This window comes from Puntigrus tetrazona, chromosome 17 (assembly GCF_018831695.1).
Source record: "Puntigrus tetrazona isolate hp1 chromosome 17, ASM1883169v1, whole genome shotgun sequence".
NCBI lineage: Eukaryota > Metazoa > Chordata > Actinopteri > Cypriniformes > Cyprinidae > Puntigrus > Puntigrus tetrazona.
Genome location: NC_056715.1, coordinates 12,919,321 through 12,933,134, shown reverse-complemented (window position 1 = coordinate 12,933,134; position 13,814 = coordinate 12,919,321). Strand labels below are relative to the sequence as shown.

The 13,814-nt window shown below is 38.9% G+C and overlaps 2 protein-coding genes and 1 long non-coding RNA gene across 4 annotated transcripts; 1 reads left to right on the top strand and 2 right to left on the bottom strand.

Annotated features, from left to right (window-relative positions):
- Positions 1-740: 740 nt before the first annotated feature.
- Positions 741-6,177, bottom strand: LOC122361779. Of its 2 annotated transcripts, none has more exons than XR_006253021.1 (3): positions 6,051-6,177; positions 2,877-5,116; positions 741-1,959 (listed from the first exon to the last, which is right to left on the bottom strand). It is a non-coding gene; the product is annotated as an uncharacterized LOC122361779 (long non-coding RNA). The 2 variants fall into 2 exon arrangements; XR_006253022.1 differs by having other exon boundaries at positions 6,062-6,164.
- On the top strand, positions 6,069-9,739 carry cgref1 (cell growth regulator with EF-hand domain 1). Its single transcript, XM_043262741.1, has 6 exons — positions 6,069-6,336; positions 6,513-6,624; positions 7,020-7,079; positions 7,492-7,565; positions 8,412-8,536; positions 8,626-9,739. The coding sequence occupies exons 1-6, from the start codon at positions 6,255-6,257 to the stop codon at positions 8,998-9,000; spliced, it is 828 nt and encodes a 275-aa protein (XP_043118676.1). The 5' UTR covers positions 6,069-6,254; the 3' UTR covers positions 9,001-9,739.
- Positions 9,645-13,441, bottom strand: ctsba (cathepsin Ba). Its single transcript, XM_043262739.1, has 10 exons — positions 13,285-13,441; positions 12,141-12,264; positions 11,937-12,022; positions 11,642-11,756; positions 11,452-11,567; positions 10,944-11,029; positions 10,732-10,878; positions 10,486-10,602; positions 10,266-10,394; positions 9,645-10,116 (listed from the first exon to the last, which is right to left on the bottom strand). The coding sequence occupies exons 2-10, from the start codon at positions 12,261-12,263 to the stop codon at positions 10,043-10,045; spliced, it is 993 nt and encodes a 330-aa protein (XP_043118674.1). The 5' UTR covers position 12,264; positions 13,285-13,441; the 3' UTR covers positions 9,645-10,042.
- Positions 13,442-13,814: the final 373 nt, after the last annotated feature.

Genomic DNA, 13,814 nt, shown 5'->3' with positions numbered 1-13,814 from the left:
TCTGTCTATCTGTGTCTCTTCATCTATCTATCTATCTATCTATCTATATATCTATCTATCTATCTATCTATATCTGTGTCTCTTCATTTATCTATCTGTCTGTGTCTCTTCATCTGTCTATCTGTGTCTCTTCATCTATCTATCTATCTATCTATCTATCTATCTATCTATCTATCTATCTATCTATCTATCTATCTATCTATCTATCTATCTATCTATCTATCTATCTATCTATCTATCTATCTATCTATCTATCTATCTATCTATCTATCTATCTATCTATCTGTCTGTCTGTGCATCCAACAAGCTGAACTTGTGTTTGTTCTCATTTATAATTTAGATGCGTGGGAAGAACTAAATGTCATAATAAATTATTTAATTAACACCGACTGTCCCCATAAAGAATTATATTTTAACAGGCTCACTTACAAAAAGCCAGTAAAATCAAAACTGTCTTAAAAGGCGATTTGCTTCCAATATAACATTACATAACATATCAAATAATCTCAGATTTCTTGTAAATCCAGAAATGTAACAAAACAAGCAAACTGTTGAGTCAGTGTGATTTACAATCCCATTCGGCACGGGAGGGACAGAATCACTGGCTTTCTACACGGTGGTGTTCTCTGCACCTTTTACCTTTTGTTAACGGGTCCGTTCTGCTTCCATTGTACTGTTCTATATTTAACTGTTACCATGGTGCATTTGCAGACAAAAAAAAAAAATGTAGCAGTCTTGGGTCATGAGGGTGGGAAGAAGTTTTATTTGTATTTACAAGACTTGATTATACTGTAGGCAGCCTCACAAAACAACGAATCAAGATCCAATTAACAAATGCAACCCTTCACAGAAATGATATTACATTTGGGTTGAGCATTGATTTCCCTGGCCAGACCTCTGAGCCTGCACTTTGCACACTTGAGTTTGAAGTGAGGATATTTCCGTGTGGCAGCGGTGGGACGCCTCCGAGGGGTTCTCTAGTGTCCTGGACTTTGATGTTACAGCAGACATGCTTCTACATTTATACTTGTTGATATTAGCCTGATGTTTTCATCATCTGACTTTTAAACTTACATGTTAATAATAGCCACATTTATTTTTTTCTATCAGAGGTTTAGTTTACCGCGACGTAAAAAATCAGTCATTAAGCACTGACCCTCGCGTCGTTCCATACCCGCAAGACCTTTGTTCATCTTCGGAACACAAAAGAATATATTTTCAAAGAAATCACAGAGCTATCTGACCCTAACTAAAATACAGGAGTTATTTCTTCTGCCATTTTAGAGAGTACCACAACACATACGTACGCTTTCCATGAGCGCGCTATAACGTTAAAGTGTGCGTATGCGTTGTGATGCTCTCAGGGGAAAAGAATGGTCGAGTAAATGATGTTATTTATGTTTTCTTTATGCAAAAATGTGTTGCAAAATTGAAGTTGAGCCACGGACTGTTTTAGGTTTCTGGATCTGGGAACATTTGAGTTGCGTTGCTGTCTATTTCAGTTTGTATGATATATTTGGTTGTGTTCTCAGGATGAACAAAGGTCTTTTTCATTTCAAGAACTTTCATTTTGCCGTGAACAAACCCTTTAACATCTACCCTTTAAACTCACATTTCAGCAATATTGTGCGCTAATACATTTCGTAAACCCTTTGCGCGCAGTTTCGACTGATGAAACACACCAAAAAAAATCCAATATTACTTTTTCTCCCTCTTCTGTATCCATGAGCGGTTCTCTTAATGAGAGCCCTGAGAATGCTGAGTTACGGCAGCTCCCACTAGAAGCCGTCGATCGCTCGGTTCTCCGGGGAGCTGAGCGGCCCACTGAGGCAGACAGCCTGTACAGCAGCTTCCCATGATGCAGCAGACCTCCGCCGTCAGTTAATCCAGAGTCTGAGTGACAGCCAAGCGACGCACTTCCTCTCACAAACACACGGCTCACTTTCCCAAAGGTGATGTCTGATGAGAAAGCAAAACATTCACACACTGCAACATGCAAACAGAGGAAAGCCGCTGTGATAATAGACCTGCTTATACTGAAAGCATCAAAAAACATTTTACATAACAATTCTTCTTCTTATTATTATTGTTACTGTCCTGGTTAACTGGTCTGATATTATTTATTTGTTATAGTTTTGCGTTGTCAAACGATTAATCAGGATTAATTGCATCCAAAATAAAAGTTTTTGTTTACATAATATGTGTTACTGTACTGTGTGTGTTTATTATGCATGTATAAATACACACATATGCAGTATATATTTTGAAAATATTTACATATATACATTTATATTATTAGATTATATATATATATACTTAATATATGAACGTATATCAAAATATACATGCATATTTAAACAAAAATATTTAATTTGTGATTTATTGTTTGACTGCACTAGTAATTATTATTTAGATAATAAATATTATTTAACATATTTTAATACGTATTTACTTATTGCTGATTTCAAAATGTAGTAATATTTAACAACTAATACCATTTCTTTTAAATAATGTTATTATTGTTGTTGTTGTTTAACTATAAGTTTTTGTTAGTATTACTGTTGTTTATTTAAATTATTATTTAATAGTATTATTTATTTATTAAATCTTAACTAAAAAATCTAAACATTTTAAATCTTAAGCTAGATAAGAAGGTATTAATCTTTCAGGTCAACTGGGAAAGTCTAAGCTAATCATCTCTAATCATCTACACATTCATCAGTGCGACTAGAATAACAGCCGCCTTCCTGTCTATAAGCACTTCCTGTTTATTAATTAGACTGTTATGTGCAATCACTGTGCTTTCAGTTTGAGTGTCTATTCAGCAGGATGACTACTTTAAAACAAGTTCCTGAACGTAACCCAGCTGAACTCACGTAACACTTAGAAGAAATGTCTGTCCCAGTTGAGGAGCACTTTCTGACAGGGTTCTGTTTGTGCCGCTCAACCCGAAGACAGCGGGATCGGAAAGAGAAAAGAAAAGAGCGGCTCATGCACAGTGTACAGAATGACTCTTCACACCTGTCAGAACAGTGAGAATATGCTCGTCATCTTCATCATGCTCTACTTATCATTGGCACTAATTTCCTTTTTTTGTGGATAGAGACGGGAATGCACTGGTGCTCCTCTCTGTCTCTACTCTGGGTTTTAAAAACATCGGCGTGTGTTATTGGGGTCGTTCATTTAGCATCGCACTGCGAAACATTTCCAGCATGATCCACGTGAATTCTTGTTAGATAAAGTGTGTAATGCACAGGTTGTCACAACTACTGATAGTTTAATAATAGTTCTGTGTTAATGTGCTGCATCACACACACACACACACACACACACACAGATATGCTGGAGTCGCTTTATAAATACGCAACATTTCTTTTTACAGCATGTAACACGGGCACATGATTCTGAACAAAAAGCTGACTGGCTCTTGTTCCGCTGAGGGGCTTTGTATTTTTGTCGCAATGCATCATTGTATGCAACCTGCAACTTGTTGCATTTAGCTTTACTGTAACTGCACCAGAAGTGAGCAGTGTATAGTGTGGTGCAACAGGCTTTAAACGAAGCTATTTTGGCTTCATCAGTACGCAGGCTTAATTCACGAGCATGTTATCTTGTGCATGCAATTTACAATACTGTTTCTGAATGTCACCATCGTCACAGAGGTCACTTCTAACGATGTCCCTCATTTCTTCAATCACTCCCCTTGTTCTATGATTCATTTTTCCAATCCCCTGCAGTCAGAATCGTTTGTAAGCTTTTAAAGCTATAAAAGCAGGCCTAATGGAAAAGAACGAAGTTGCATTTTAATTCAGACAAAAGACCAACAAGTGTGATGGCAATATGCTAATATTACGATACATGCAATATTTTATTTTGCCGTCAACATGAAACGGCTTGGGATTCGTTTTAAAACGACTCGTTTCAATGATTCAGAGTCAACTCTTTCTTTTGAGAGACAACAACTTTATACACGGTGCGTTTTCAGATTTGAATCTCTGCAGGATGTTTTCAGTCACTTGTGTTACACACTGTACGAAAGGTCGTTTTCCAAAATCCATAAACAGTAAAATAAAAAGACTCATGTTTTCCCCAACTGTTGGTTTCTTACACAGACCAATAAGTCACATGGCATTACAGCTCGGGTGAGTGACGCAATATAACCCCCATGAATACAGATGACTTCCCGTCACACGCTTCTGTAGGGTCCTGCGCCGTCTGTGTAATGTGTCACTGAGATAAATGAGACTGCTAACAGATGTGTAACAGGTGTGGACCTCCATGTTTGACTTTCGGTTAGTTAATCATTCCTTGCAACTGTTTCATTTGTCATTGTTTGTCAAACTATGTACGTTTTCGTCTTAAGGCCAATCACATCTCAGCAGGCGTTACTGATTATTTTATTTTCAGGAAATATCTCGAATTATACTAAGTTAACATCAAACTACAAAGCAATTTTGCTGAATTAGGCTTACGGAAATTAGTATTTATTTTTCAGTTTAATGTTGATAAAAACGAGATGTAGGTGTGTAGCATAAATACCGGAAATATTCCATCCGCTTTGACCTTTGACCTGACGCCTCTGTGATCTACTAACAGCAACAATTATATCAGTCTGCTCAGGCGTGGTTAAACAAACAGAATTTAACCATAAGGAAACGCTCGGTTCCTATAGCACTGGCTAAGAAGGATTAGCATAAAATTGTTCATAATGTTTGTGAAAACACAATAGCATTTTGGCTGAACTCTCTATCTGGCAGCGAGGCAGAACAGATGGTACAGAAAGCAATACATGAAACATGCACAGCTGTTAGGAAATCGAACATCATCCACGCACAACACACACTTGTGAGATTTACAAAAGAAAAAAAAATTAAATTTATCATCTAAGTAACTAACTGTATTTTATCAAACCCGGTGAAAACAACCTAATCACATAATGCTTAACCGGTAAGTGTCCATGAGAAATGCGCATTATCACATTATGACTCTTAGCAATTTATAAATATGCGCAACCACGAAAATGCCATGGAAACATTTGTGGCTTTACCTCCATGTGTTTGTGACGGCACCTCCTAGTGACCTCTGTCCATCAGTGACCTCTGAGATCAATGAGCAGCTGGACGCAGATGATATACAACGGGGAGAAATACATTAGATTCACATACAGTGTGACTGTGAGCAAGACAGGCTTTGATTTACACAAGCATGTGTGCACTTTGAGTTGATCGACTCTGAGTGTGTCTAAAGATAGATAGATAGACAGACAGATAGACAGACAGACAGACAGACAGACAGACAGACAGACAGACAGACAGACAGACAGACAGACAGACAGATAGATAGATAGATAGATAGATAGATAGATAGATAGACAGATAGACAGATAGACAGATAGACAGATAGACAGATAGATAGATAGATAGATAGATAGATAGATAGATAGATAGAGATATAACTTTATAACTCAGTATGTGAGTAATCTTTTAACAAAAAAATGGCTTTTATAAAATAAATTAAATAAATAAAACTTTATAACTCAGTATGTGAGTAATCTTTTAACAAAAAAATGGCTTTTATAAAATAAATTAAATAAATAAAAAAACTGTTGTAGCCTTTAAGACAGAAGCAACGCCATCGTGCGGCAAACCTGTGTAATTTTAGTTTACAGTAAACGTATCGATATTATTTTTATTCTTTTCACAGTAATTTATCATTAATTGGTTCTTAATTAATTAATTAATTACCGAATCAACGTTTTATCATTATTACTGTTATTAGTATTGTTGTTGTTATTATAATCATCACAATCATTCTCATTATTATAGTATCACGCACTGGTGAGTGTGTTTCAGAAAGACACAGTATTGTTCCTTTACAGTTGCGCGCCACCTTGCGGCTAAACTGTGCAAAAACCATTGATTTTTTAATTAGCAGGAACGGGCATATGTCAGCAGCAGGGCTTTTAATAGGAAAAAAGATAAATAAAGACATTTTCCGCCGACGCCCCGTGCTCTCTCGCTCTCCAAAGGCTAAGATAAGAAAAAGCTCACTGGTGACTGACTCGCAGGATTGTTCTCCCTCGGCGACGGATCAGATACCGCGCGCAGAAGAGGCGGCGCGTGCACGAGCCGCGTGTAGCGTGCAGAGTCAGCGACTCTACGTGGCGATGGTGGAAGCCGGCGGAGAGCGCGAGGAGGAGCCGATCTCATCCGGTCAACGACACGTCCGCGGAATCCACGTGCAGCCCGTCAGCGATGCAAACACACGGGGCTGCGCTCTTCTCCTCAGCCGGGGCGGGTCTCATCGTGCGGAGACCACTGACCGCCGCTGCGAGAGGTACGGCCGTGCACGCTTCCGTCTTTAGGACGCGCACAACAAAATAAAATACACGAAGAGTAGCATTTACTGTTCAGTCGAGGTCGTACGCGCTCCTCGTATCCGACAGAATCATTTTGGCGTTTGATTCGGACATCGTCTCTAATGATCGACGAATCGTTTGCTTGCGGTAACAGGTACGGGAAAGCGATCCAGTGGAGCGGTTAAGATGCTCGCGACGCGTCTTCTGCTCCTGCTCATCCTCCCTTCACTGAGCCTGTGTGCTCCACAACTTCAGCAAACACTCAGGTAGGCCGCATCAACGCCGCGCTAGTTTACTGTACTGTGACTGTAATATATTATAGTATTGGTGCCCCCCAGTGGGATTTTGCTGAAAACATTTAAACATTGAGAGATGATATATATAGCCTATGTATGTAGGTACCATTTGCTCATTTAGATGTTAACAATAAATCAAAATTAGAATTAATTTATTATTAGGCACTATTATTATTAATACTTTATATTAGAAAGTATGTCAATAAAGCAAAATGCTATATAATATTTTGGTTTAGCGTAGTGGAAAATTCTATATATTTTGATTAGGATGGATAGATAGTTGTCCAGTAGCAAATCTAATTAATCTGGAATTGTTTTGGGGTTTTTTTTATATGTGAAAAATATTGCAATTGCTGTTTTTCCAGTGATGACATTGTCGTACCGGACCTTGCGAATCCTTTTGGCTCCAGCGAAGACAACCGCAGGTTAATTTTTTGACTACTTCTACCCGAGCCCTGCTTTACTCTCTTCAAGGCCGCCTGGTTAAATAAAACAGCACGGCTGCCCCAAGGGTCCAAAGTCGGTTTGACACATCAGAGATAATGCTGAGATTTCCACAGCTGACAGACTCGCGTGCCGAACAAGCAATAGATAAAACTAAATCATTGAAGCTTGTGCCTTCTTCAAAAAATAAATAAGTCCCAAAGAAAGACGTTACGCCGTAGTGCGCGTTTAACACAGTGCTTCCAAGTATTTGTCTTTAAAGTGTGCGTTTTAAAATGTTTCAATCCAGGAGAGTACTGCATGAATTCAGCTCCTCGCTCTTTCTCTCTAGAAATACTGTAATCGTGTAAAGCGGAAGTAAAGTGGTCTGTGATCTTTGATTCTGTATGACAGGCTCTTACAAAGCTACATCAAGAGCAGCCTGAAGGAAGGACAGACCAGTCCAGAGCTGAACACAAGGGAGCAAGGTTAATAACAGTCTCTACAAACCGCTTTATTTCCACTGCTTTTGTGTGCTTTTCCATTTTGCAGTTTAAGATAGAGCTGGGGAATATGGCCAAAAAATGGTCTTGATATTTTTTTTTTTCATACCGATAATTATCACGATAAATTATCAGACATCTTTGCTCAACTGTGGTCAAATGCAAAAACCAGACAGTTAATTGTGGGTTCAAAGCACGGTCAAATCATGGCATTTCTATGTTTGTAATTAGAAACAGTATCCGAGTGATACTCTTAGAAATACTTACTATTTTGATAGCAGCTTTAGTTAGGATACAGATGCAAATGTATGTTCATTATAAAAATCTGTAATAGTTTTTAAACTACTGGTCTACATTTAGTCATATTGTTATAGTTAAAAATCACAAATATACTATAACACCATTGCATTTAGTATAAATGCATTAAATGCTAGGGTTAGTCACAAATATACTGCAATTATATTCCATTACTCCTCCAATACACTTAAGACACATCTACGTTAATAATAAAATTGGACACGAATACCCCTATTTCTGACTCACTACAATGGTGCAGTTTGTTACTATAGTAAACATGGTAAATCGTGTTCTATCTGTTGATTACAAAGTCATTGCAAACAGTGTTTCTCCTGTCAGCGCTCTATCATTTGGCTGTAAACAGTTATTTGTTTTCCTTGAAGATAAACAATTCTGTTGATAATTGCCTTGATTATATTGTTGGCAATACATCTTTGAAGTGACATTTGTGAATACAGATGTTCTCGGTTGTGCTGTTTACCTCGGGTGCTCGCTAGTTTTCATAAGCTTCTTATTGTTCTCTTCTTGTCACAGAGGTATTTTTCCTTTTCTCTCTGTACGACTACGACAGAAGTGGGCAGATGGATGGCCTTGAACTGATGCAACTGCTGACAGATTTTCTGGCTTATCATGAAACGTTGCCAAAGTCTGCGGATTCTGTGAGTGCTGCTTCATTTTGTCTCAACATTTAACGTAAAAAAAAAAAAAGCTTTTGTACTCTGTTATGACTAAGTTGTTCTCACTTTAGGTTGTATCTTTGGTGGATTATCTGCTACAAACTCAAGACCTGAACCAGGATGGCCTACTGGCTCCTTCAGAGCTGTTATCCACAATAGATCAAGAAAACAAAATTGTTCCCCCTGATGCACCTGCTGAGGAAGCCTTAAATCGAGAGCAAACGCATACAAACCCAGAGGACGGAGTTTACGAAACTCACCAGCAAGATGCAGTGGTCAACCAAGAACCTCGACATGAAAGTGAGACGCAGGACATGGAAGCTGAAAATCACCACCAGACTCCTGAAAAGCTTGAAGAACATCAGCCTACCGGAGAACAGGAGCTGCACGATGACCATCAGGAACAGAAGAACATACCAGTCCATCAAGACCAACCAGAAATATAGTGCCAAATTAAGCATGAAGTGCAACTTAAGAGACTTGTACAAATCAGCCATACATTGGAAACCACTTACTTGCCCGCATATACTGTACAGCGGATGCATAATTTAATTCTGGATATACTAAAAGTTATGAATGAGTACAAGAGCATGTGTTAATGATTAGCATTGCGGTAAATATCAACTTGTGATCTTAATTACGGAACCAAAAACAATCATTTGAATTAGTTAATGCCCCTTTTAAACTATGCAAACCCATAAAGTACAGCTTAGCTTTATGAGGTGTTAAGCAGAAATCTAGTCACAGCCAAGGATAAATCACCATTAAAAAGGTTTTATACCAAGGTCTTTGCATATTCCTATAGCCAGGCCCCCTACCCCTTTTTTTTTGGAAATTAAACCACTCTGAAGCCATTAGAAGTGGAGATAACATTAAAAGACTCTGCATGCAACAGATTTGGGATGTAGAGGACTGAAATGTCACTGCAGTCACTCATGCTACATTTCCAGTACAGATTTATCAGCTAGCTTTTCTTCTATACCAAATGTGAAATCCCACTTTTAGATCTGATATTCATTTTCTTGGTTTCCTTTGTTATCCCGGCTTGTTTTAGGGAGAGAGGAAAAAAGAAAAAACCCAACATTACATATCGGTTTTAATATTTATTACATTTTAGACAGTGCATTAAAAATTAAGACAAAAGTAAAGACTAAGTAAAAACCATTCAAAATCGAAGGCAAATAATAAAAGAAAAATCCAACATACAGGATAAATGTGGCAGAGGCATCAAGTTGTGCTGAAATTTTATGGCCTAAAACTGACACAATCTGGACTACCATTAACATTTTGCAATTCATTAAAAAGGTCTCTCCAGTTCTAAAACATACCTGATCAAGGATCCTGTCTAAAATGACTTTCATATAAAACTCACTGATTAACAAAGTAATCTGGGGAGAGAGGATGGCAGTCATCTTAAGTTGAAGACATTCAATGTCTACATTTTGAACAGGGCGCTCATTTCAGCTCTTCTCTTGCAGTTTTTGGTGGTTACTGAGGGATGCCACCCACAATTTCAGATTCAATGCCACAGTGGTCCTCACCTCTGAGGATCTTGAAATATCCTATTTACAAAAAAAAAAAAATATTGTGAATTATATTTGGAATTCAAGTCTGGAAATGTGTTGGTACAAAAATAAATGAACACTTCCTTGGAATTTCATTGGGTTGGGAAACTACAAACATTCTTCATAGAAATAAATGCGAGCCTCACCATTATCACCCCAGTCAGTGTTCCAGGAGTTAGCAGCAAGCCAGTAAGGGACGCCATTCTCCTCTCCCCAGCCCAGGATCTTAATGGCATGACCACCTAGTACAGATCCACTCACGTGCTGATATACACCTACCCCCCCCCAAAAAAAAAAAAAAAAAAAAAAGAATTCCCATGATTCACTTGTACACAGCAACAGAGCTTGTAATAGACGGAAACCAACCGGATTTATAGAGCAGGAAGTCTTCATAGACAGTAAAAGCTCCCTCTACTGGGCCATTCTTGTAAAGTTCTTTCATAATGTCCTTTTGATTAGATGGGACACTATAAGATGTCTTTCCTGCAGTGACAAAGACGAGCAATTTCAATGAATTAATCCATCAGAAGCAGCAATAGATTTAAACAAACTAAAAAACTTCCCAGATCCAAACTGTTAAAAAAAAAAAACTATTGAACAGCAAGTTCTTACCAAAGTGTTTGTCCTCCTTATAAGTGGGGCTGTAGCCAGGTTCACAGGACATGTCACAGTTAGGGGTGTCTCCACCTTCTCCAGTACAAGGAGGGCGACTGCCATTCACGTGATGCTCACAGGGTTCAATGGTGTATGGACGACAGCCTAAATACAAGCTATAATGAGCTCCAAGTTCTCCAAGATGCAAATTAACGAGGATAGTCACTCACCAATATGGGAGTTATAGAGTCCCCCAGAGACCAGACCATCTGAGGTCCAGAAATCCCAAGCAGCAGAAGGGTATCCACCATTACATCTTGAGAAAAACAAAACCTTGAATTAATCTTGTACCTGAGCAATGCCTGGCGGAAGTATTTTACAAGAAATTCAAATCTCAAATTGGTTGTAACTCATCAACAGCTAGTTCTTAAGTTCGGTTCTATAGAAACTGCGCGACATTTCTGTAAATGAATAGGAGTTAAGGGGGGTGGGGGTCAAGGGACAGAAAGTAGCCCATTACTTGTATCATGTAGTTGTTTTTCAGCCTTTGATCAAGCATTCAAACTTCAAATACGCCAGTGTATTAAGGCGGGAATAAAACAAACTGCTCGTTGAGTCTTGACCTCGTCAAATCTTTTATGCCATACATGGCACAATAATGGCATTTAAAGCACACACAGGCTTTGTTTTATCCAAAAAGCATTAGCATAAAAGGGGCATTGCAGCATTGTGACTCACCCCATACCACAGCTGTCACAGCAGGTAAGCAGGTCCTGAGCAGAGATCTCCACACTCACTTTGCCATTGCTGTGGATGCATACTCTGTCGGATATGGCTTCCGCAGCACCAAAAGCCTGCAAAGAGAACGAACCTCAGTGAAAACCGTATTAACAATATTACACCTCATCCATCGTAGACAAGACCTCACCCAGCATGAGCCGCAAGAACCCTGGTCTCTGATCTCTTTAAGAGTAGGGCAGTTGGGCCACTGCTCTCTGGCATCAAAGTTAGTGGGGAGCTTGAGGTCATTAGAATACTGTACCCTGGTTGAAGAAAGCAAGATCTGTTATAAGCAATGCAGAAATGAAAGCAAGGAGGAGGAAACGTGAAGAACAGCTTCATATGACAAAGTAGTCATGAATATCATAACTGCAATGTTAACTAGTTGCGCTTCCTCTTTGGTTCCCTTCCACTCATTTGAAAAGAAACTCAACTAAACTCACATGACGGGACGTTTAGGTCCTTTCAGCCAAGTCCCACACAGCCTCTTCACATAACTGTAGTCCACATCACGGAAGTTGTGTCCAGCCTATAGGGTCACAATCAAGTGGAGATGTGAAATCATGCGAGAGGCGCTGAAGAAAACCAATACAAGGTTTGGCCAAAGCAGCTAATTTTTCCTCCATCACCAAACAGAGGCTTCTTACCTTCCAAGTAGTGTTTGCCTTATTGATGAAATTGACCATCTCATGGGAGAGGGGAGCGAGGCGAGGACGAGCCCAGCTAAACGAAAGGGCTGAGACCACGCAAAGGAAAGCCAGCCGCCACATTCTGAAAGAAATTTAATTAAAAAAAGACTTTGAGCCATTTTAATAAGTGCACTAAAGACGTCCATGTATAATTTCAACTAAAGAAACTCATTTAACTGTTCTAATCATCGCCTTAAATCAGCAGTCATCAGGTGACTCAAGAACAGCTCAGATCACTGATTACAGTAGTCCTCTTCAGACTGCAGTCATGCAGAAGTGAGAGCTCTACACATCTTAAACACTAGTGGTTACACAACCAGACAAACAAGCCTTAAAACTAATCTGGTAAGAAGTCTACACACATACATGTTCCCCATTGACTTACAATCTTGACGCCTATAGCGAATTTACACAAATTACTCAGTATTTTCATAAATGCTGGCTTGCGCTTCCTCCAAAGAGGCATTTACTGACATCAGCAATCATAAGACGTGTGAGTCAGCAAGTTACACCGAGAACCTGCAAATGTTGAGAAGGCCTGCCTCTTCTGATCTCAAACCTCGCGGGAACCTCACAGACTTGTCAAACACTGCTTTAACGGTCCTGACGCCGTCAGAGGGCAAAGTAACCGCACAGAGTGCAAACGAAAGGCATTTAAGGACCCCCTTACTGTGGCGGAGTGGGGCGTACATGAAACAACGTGCGTTTGAAACCCAATACTGTATTTGTATGTAAACGAGCAGAGAAAGTGTCAGTAAGAGCAACCGAAGCACTCAGATGCGTTTAAACAAGCTCTGGTTTCCAACTCTTTGCTTTCGTTTTTAACTTCAGGCCTTGTTTACAATGAGTCCATATTTTAAAATAAAGGAGGAAGTCGCTGCGAGCCTTCAACGTTACACTTCAAAGCAGGAAGTGACAGATAAAAGCATGCGTCTTACCAAATTAAAAATTTACCTAAATTCAAACTTTCCCATGACAACAGAAAACAAGCTGCTATATGGCCATAACCTTTTTGTTTCAATAACTACATGTAGTTAAAATCATAAAGGAAATATCATACGACATCGTGATTTAAAAACAGATTTCACGAACAAAGTCCTACCTGTTTTTCAACTGCTGGCAAGTGTTCTCTTTGAAATGTGTGTCTCACTCCCCCAAAAGTTAGAAACAAACAGATGAAGAGCACGCCGAGGGCTTTATAGAGCGATGACAGATCACGTGATAAGTCATGTGCGCTTCGGGGGTCCCATGACTGTCACGTGATCAAATCTTTTTATTTGAGTAATCACGGTACTGTTTGTTAATTTGGGCTCGTATGCAAATAGTATGGAAGCCAAGGAAAATTATAACGGCGCAAATCATGAATCACAAACTATGGCATTAAAGGTCCAATTTTCCACGTCATAATTATTGTCATTGTTTTTGTAAGACGTATGACGTTTAGGTCATAATTTCGAATTTTTGTCATAATTGAATTTTTTTTTCTCATAACATCGCCTTTTACGTCATAATTACACAACTGCCATTAATTTAAGCTTATATTTAGGTTACCGTGAATCCCAGATAAACGGCATAAACGGGGCTTTTTTTTATTGTTTCATTTCATACAGAATGTATTGCAGATAGCAGGCC

Excerpts from the sequence above, each read along its gene's own strand:
- cgref1 (XM_043262741.1), top strand. The coding sequence starts at position 6,255 with ATGCAAACACACGGGGCTGCGCTCTTCTCCTCAGCCGGGGCGGGTCTC. Across the intron at positions 6,625-7,019 it reads CAACTTCAGCAAACACTCAG|TGATGACATTGTCGTACCGG; the intron begins GTAGGCCGCATC and ends CTGTTTTTCCAG. Across the intron at positions 7,080-7,491 it reads TCCAGCGAAGACAACCGCAG|GCTCTTACAAAGCTACATCA; the intron begins GTTAATTTTTTG and ends TCTGTATGACAG.
- ctsba (XM_043262739.1), bottom strand. The coding sequence starts at position 12,263 with ATGTGGCGGCTGGCTTTCCTTTGCGTGGTCTCAGCCCTTTCGTTTAGC. Across the intron at positions 11,030-11,451 it reads TGTGACAGCTGTGGTATGGG|ATGTAATGGTGGATACCCTT; the intron begins GTGAGTCACAAT and ends GTTTTTCTCAAG. Across the intron at positions 10,603-10,731 it reads TAAGGAGGACAAACACTTTG|GAAAGACATCTTATAGTGTC; the intron begins GTAAGAACTTGC and ends TTGTCACTGCAG.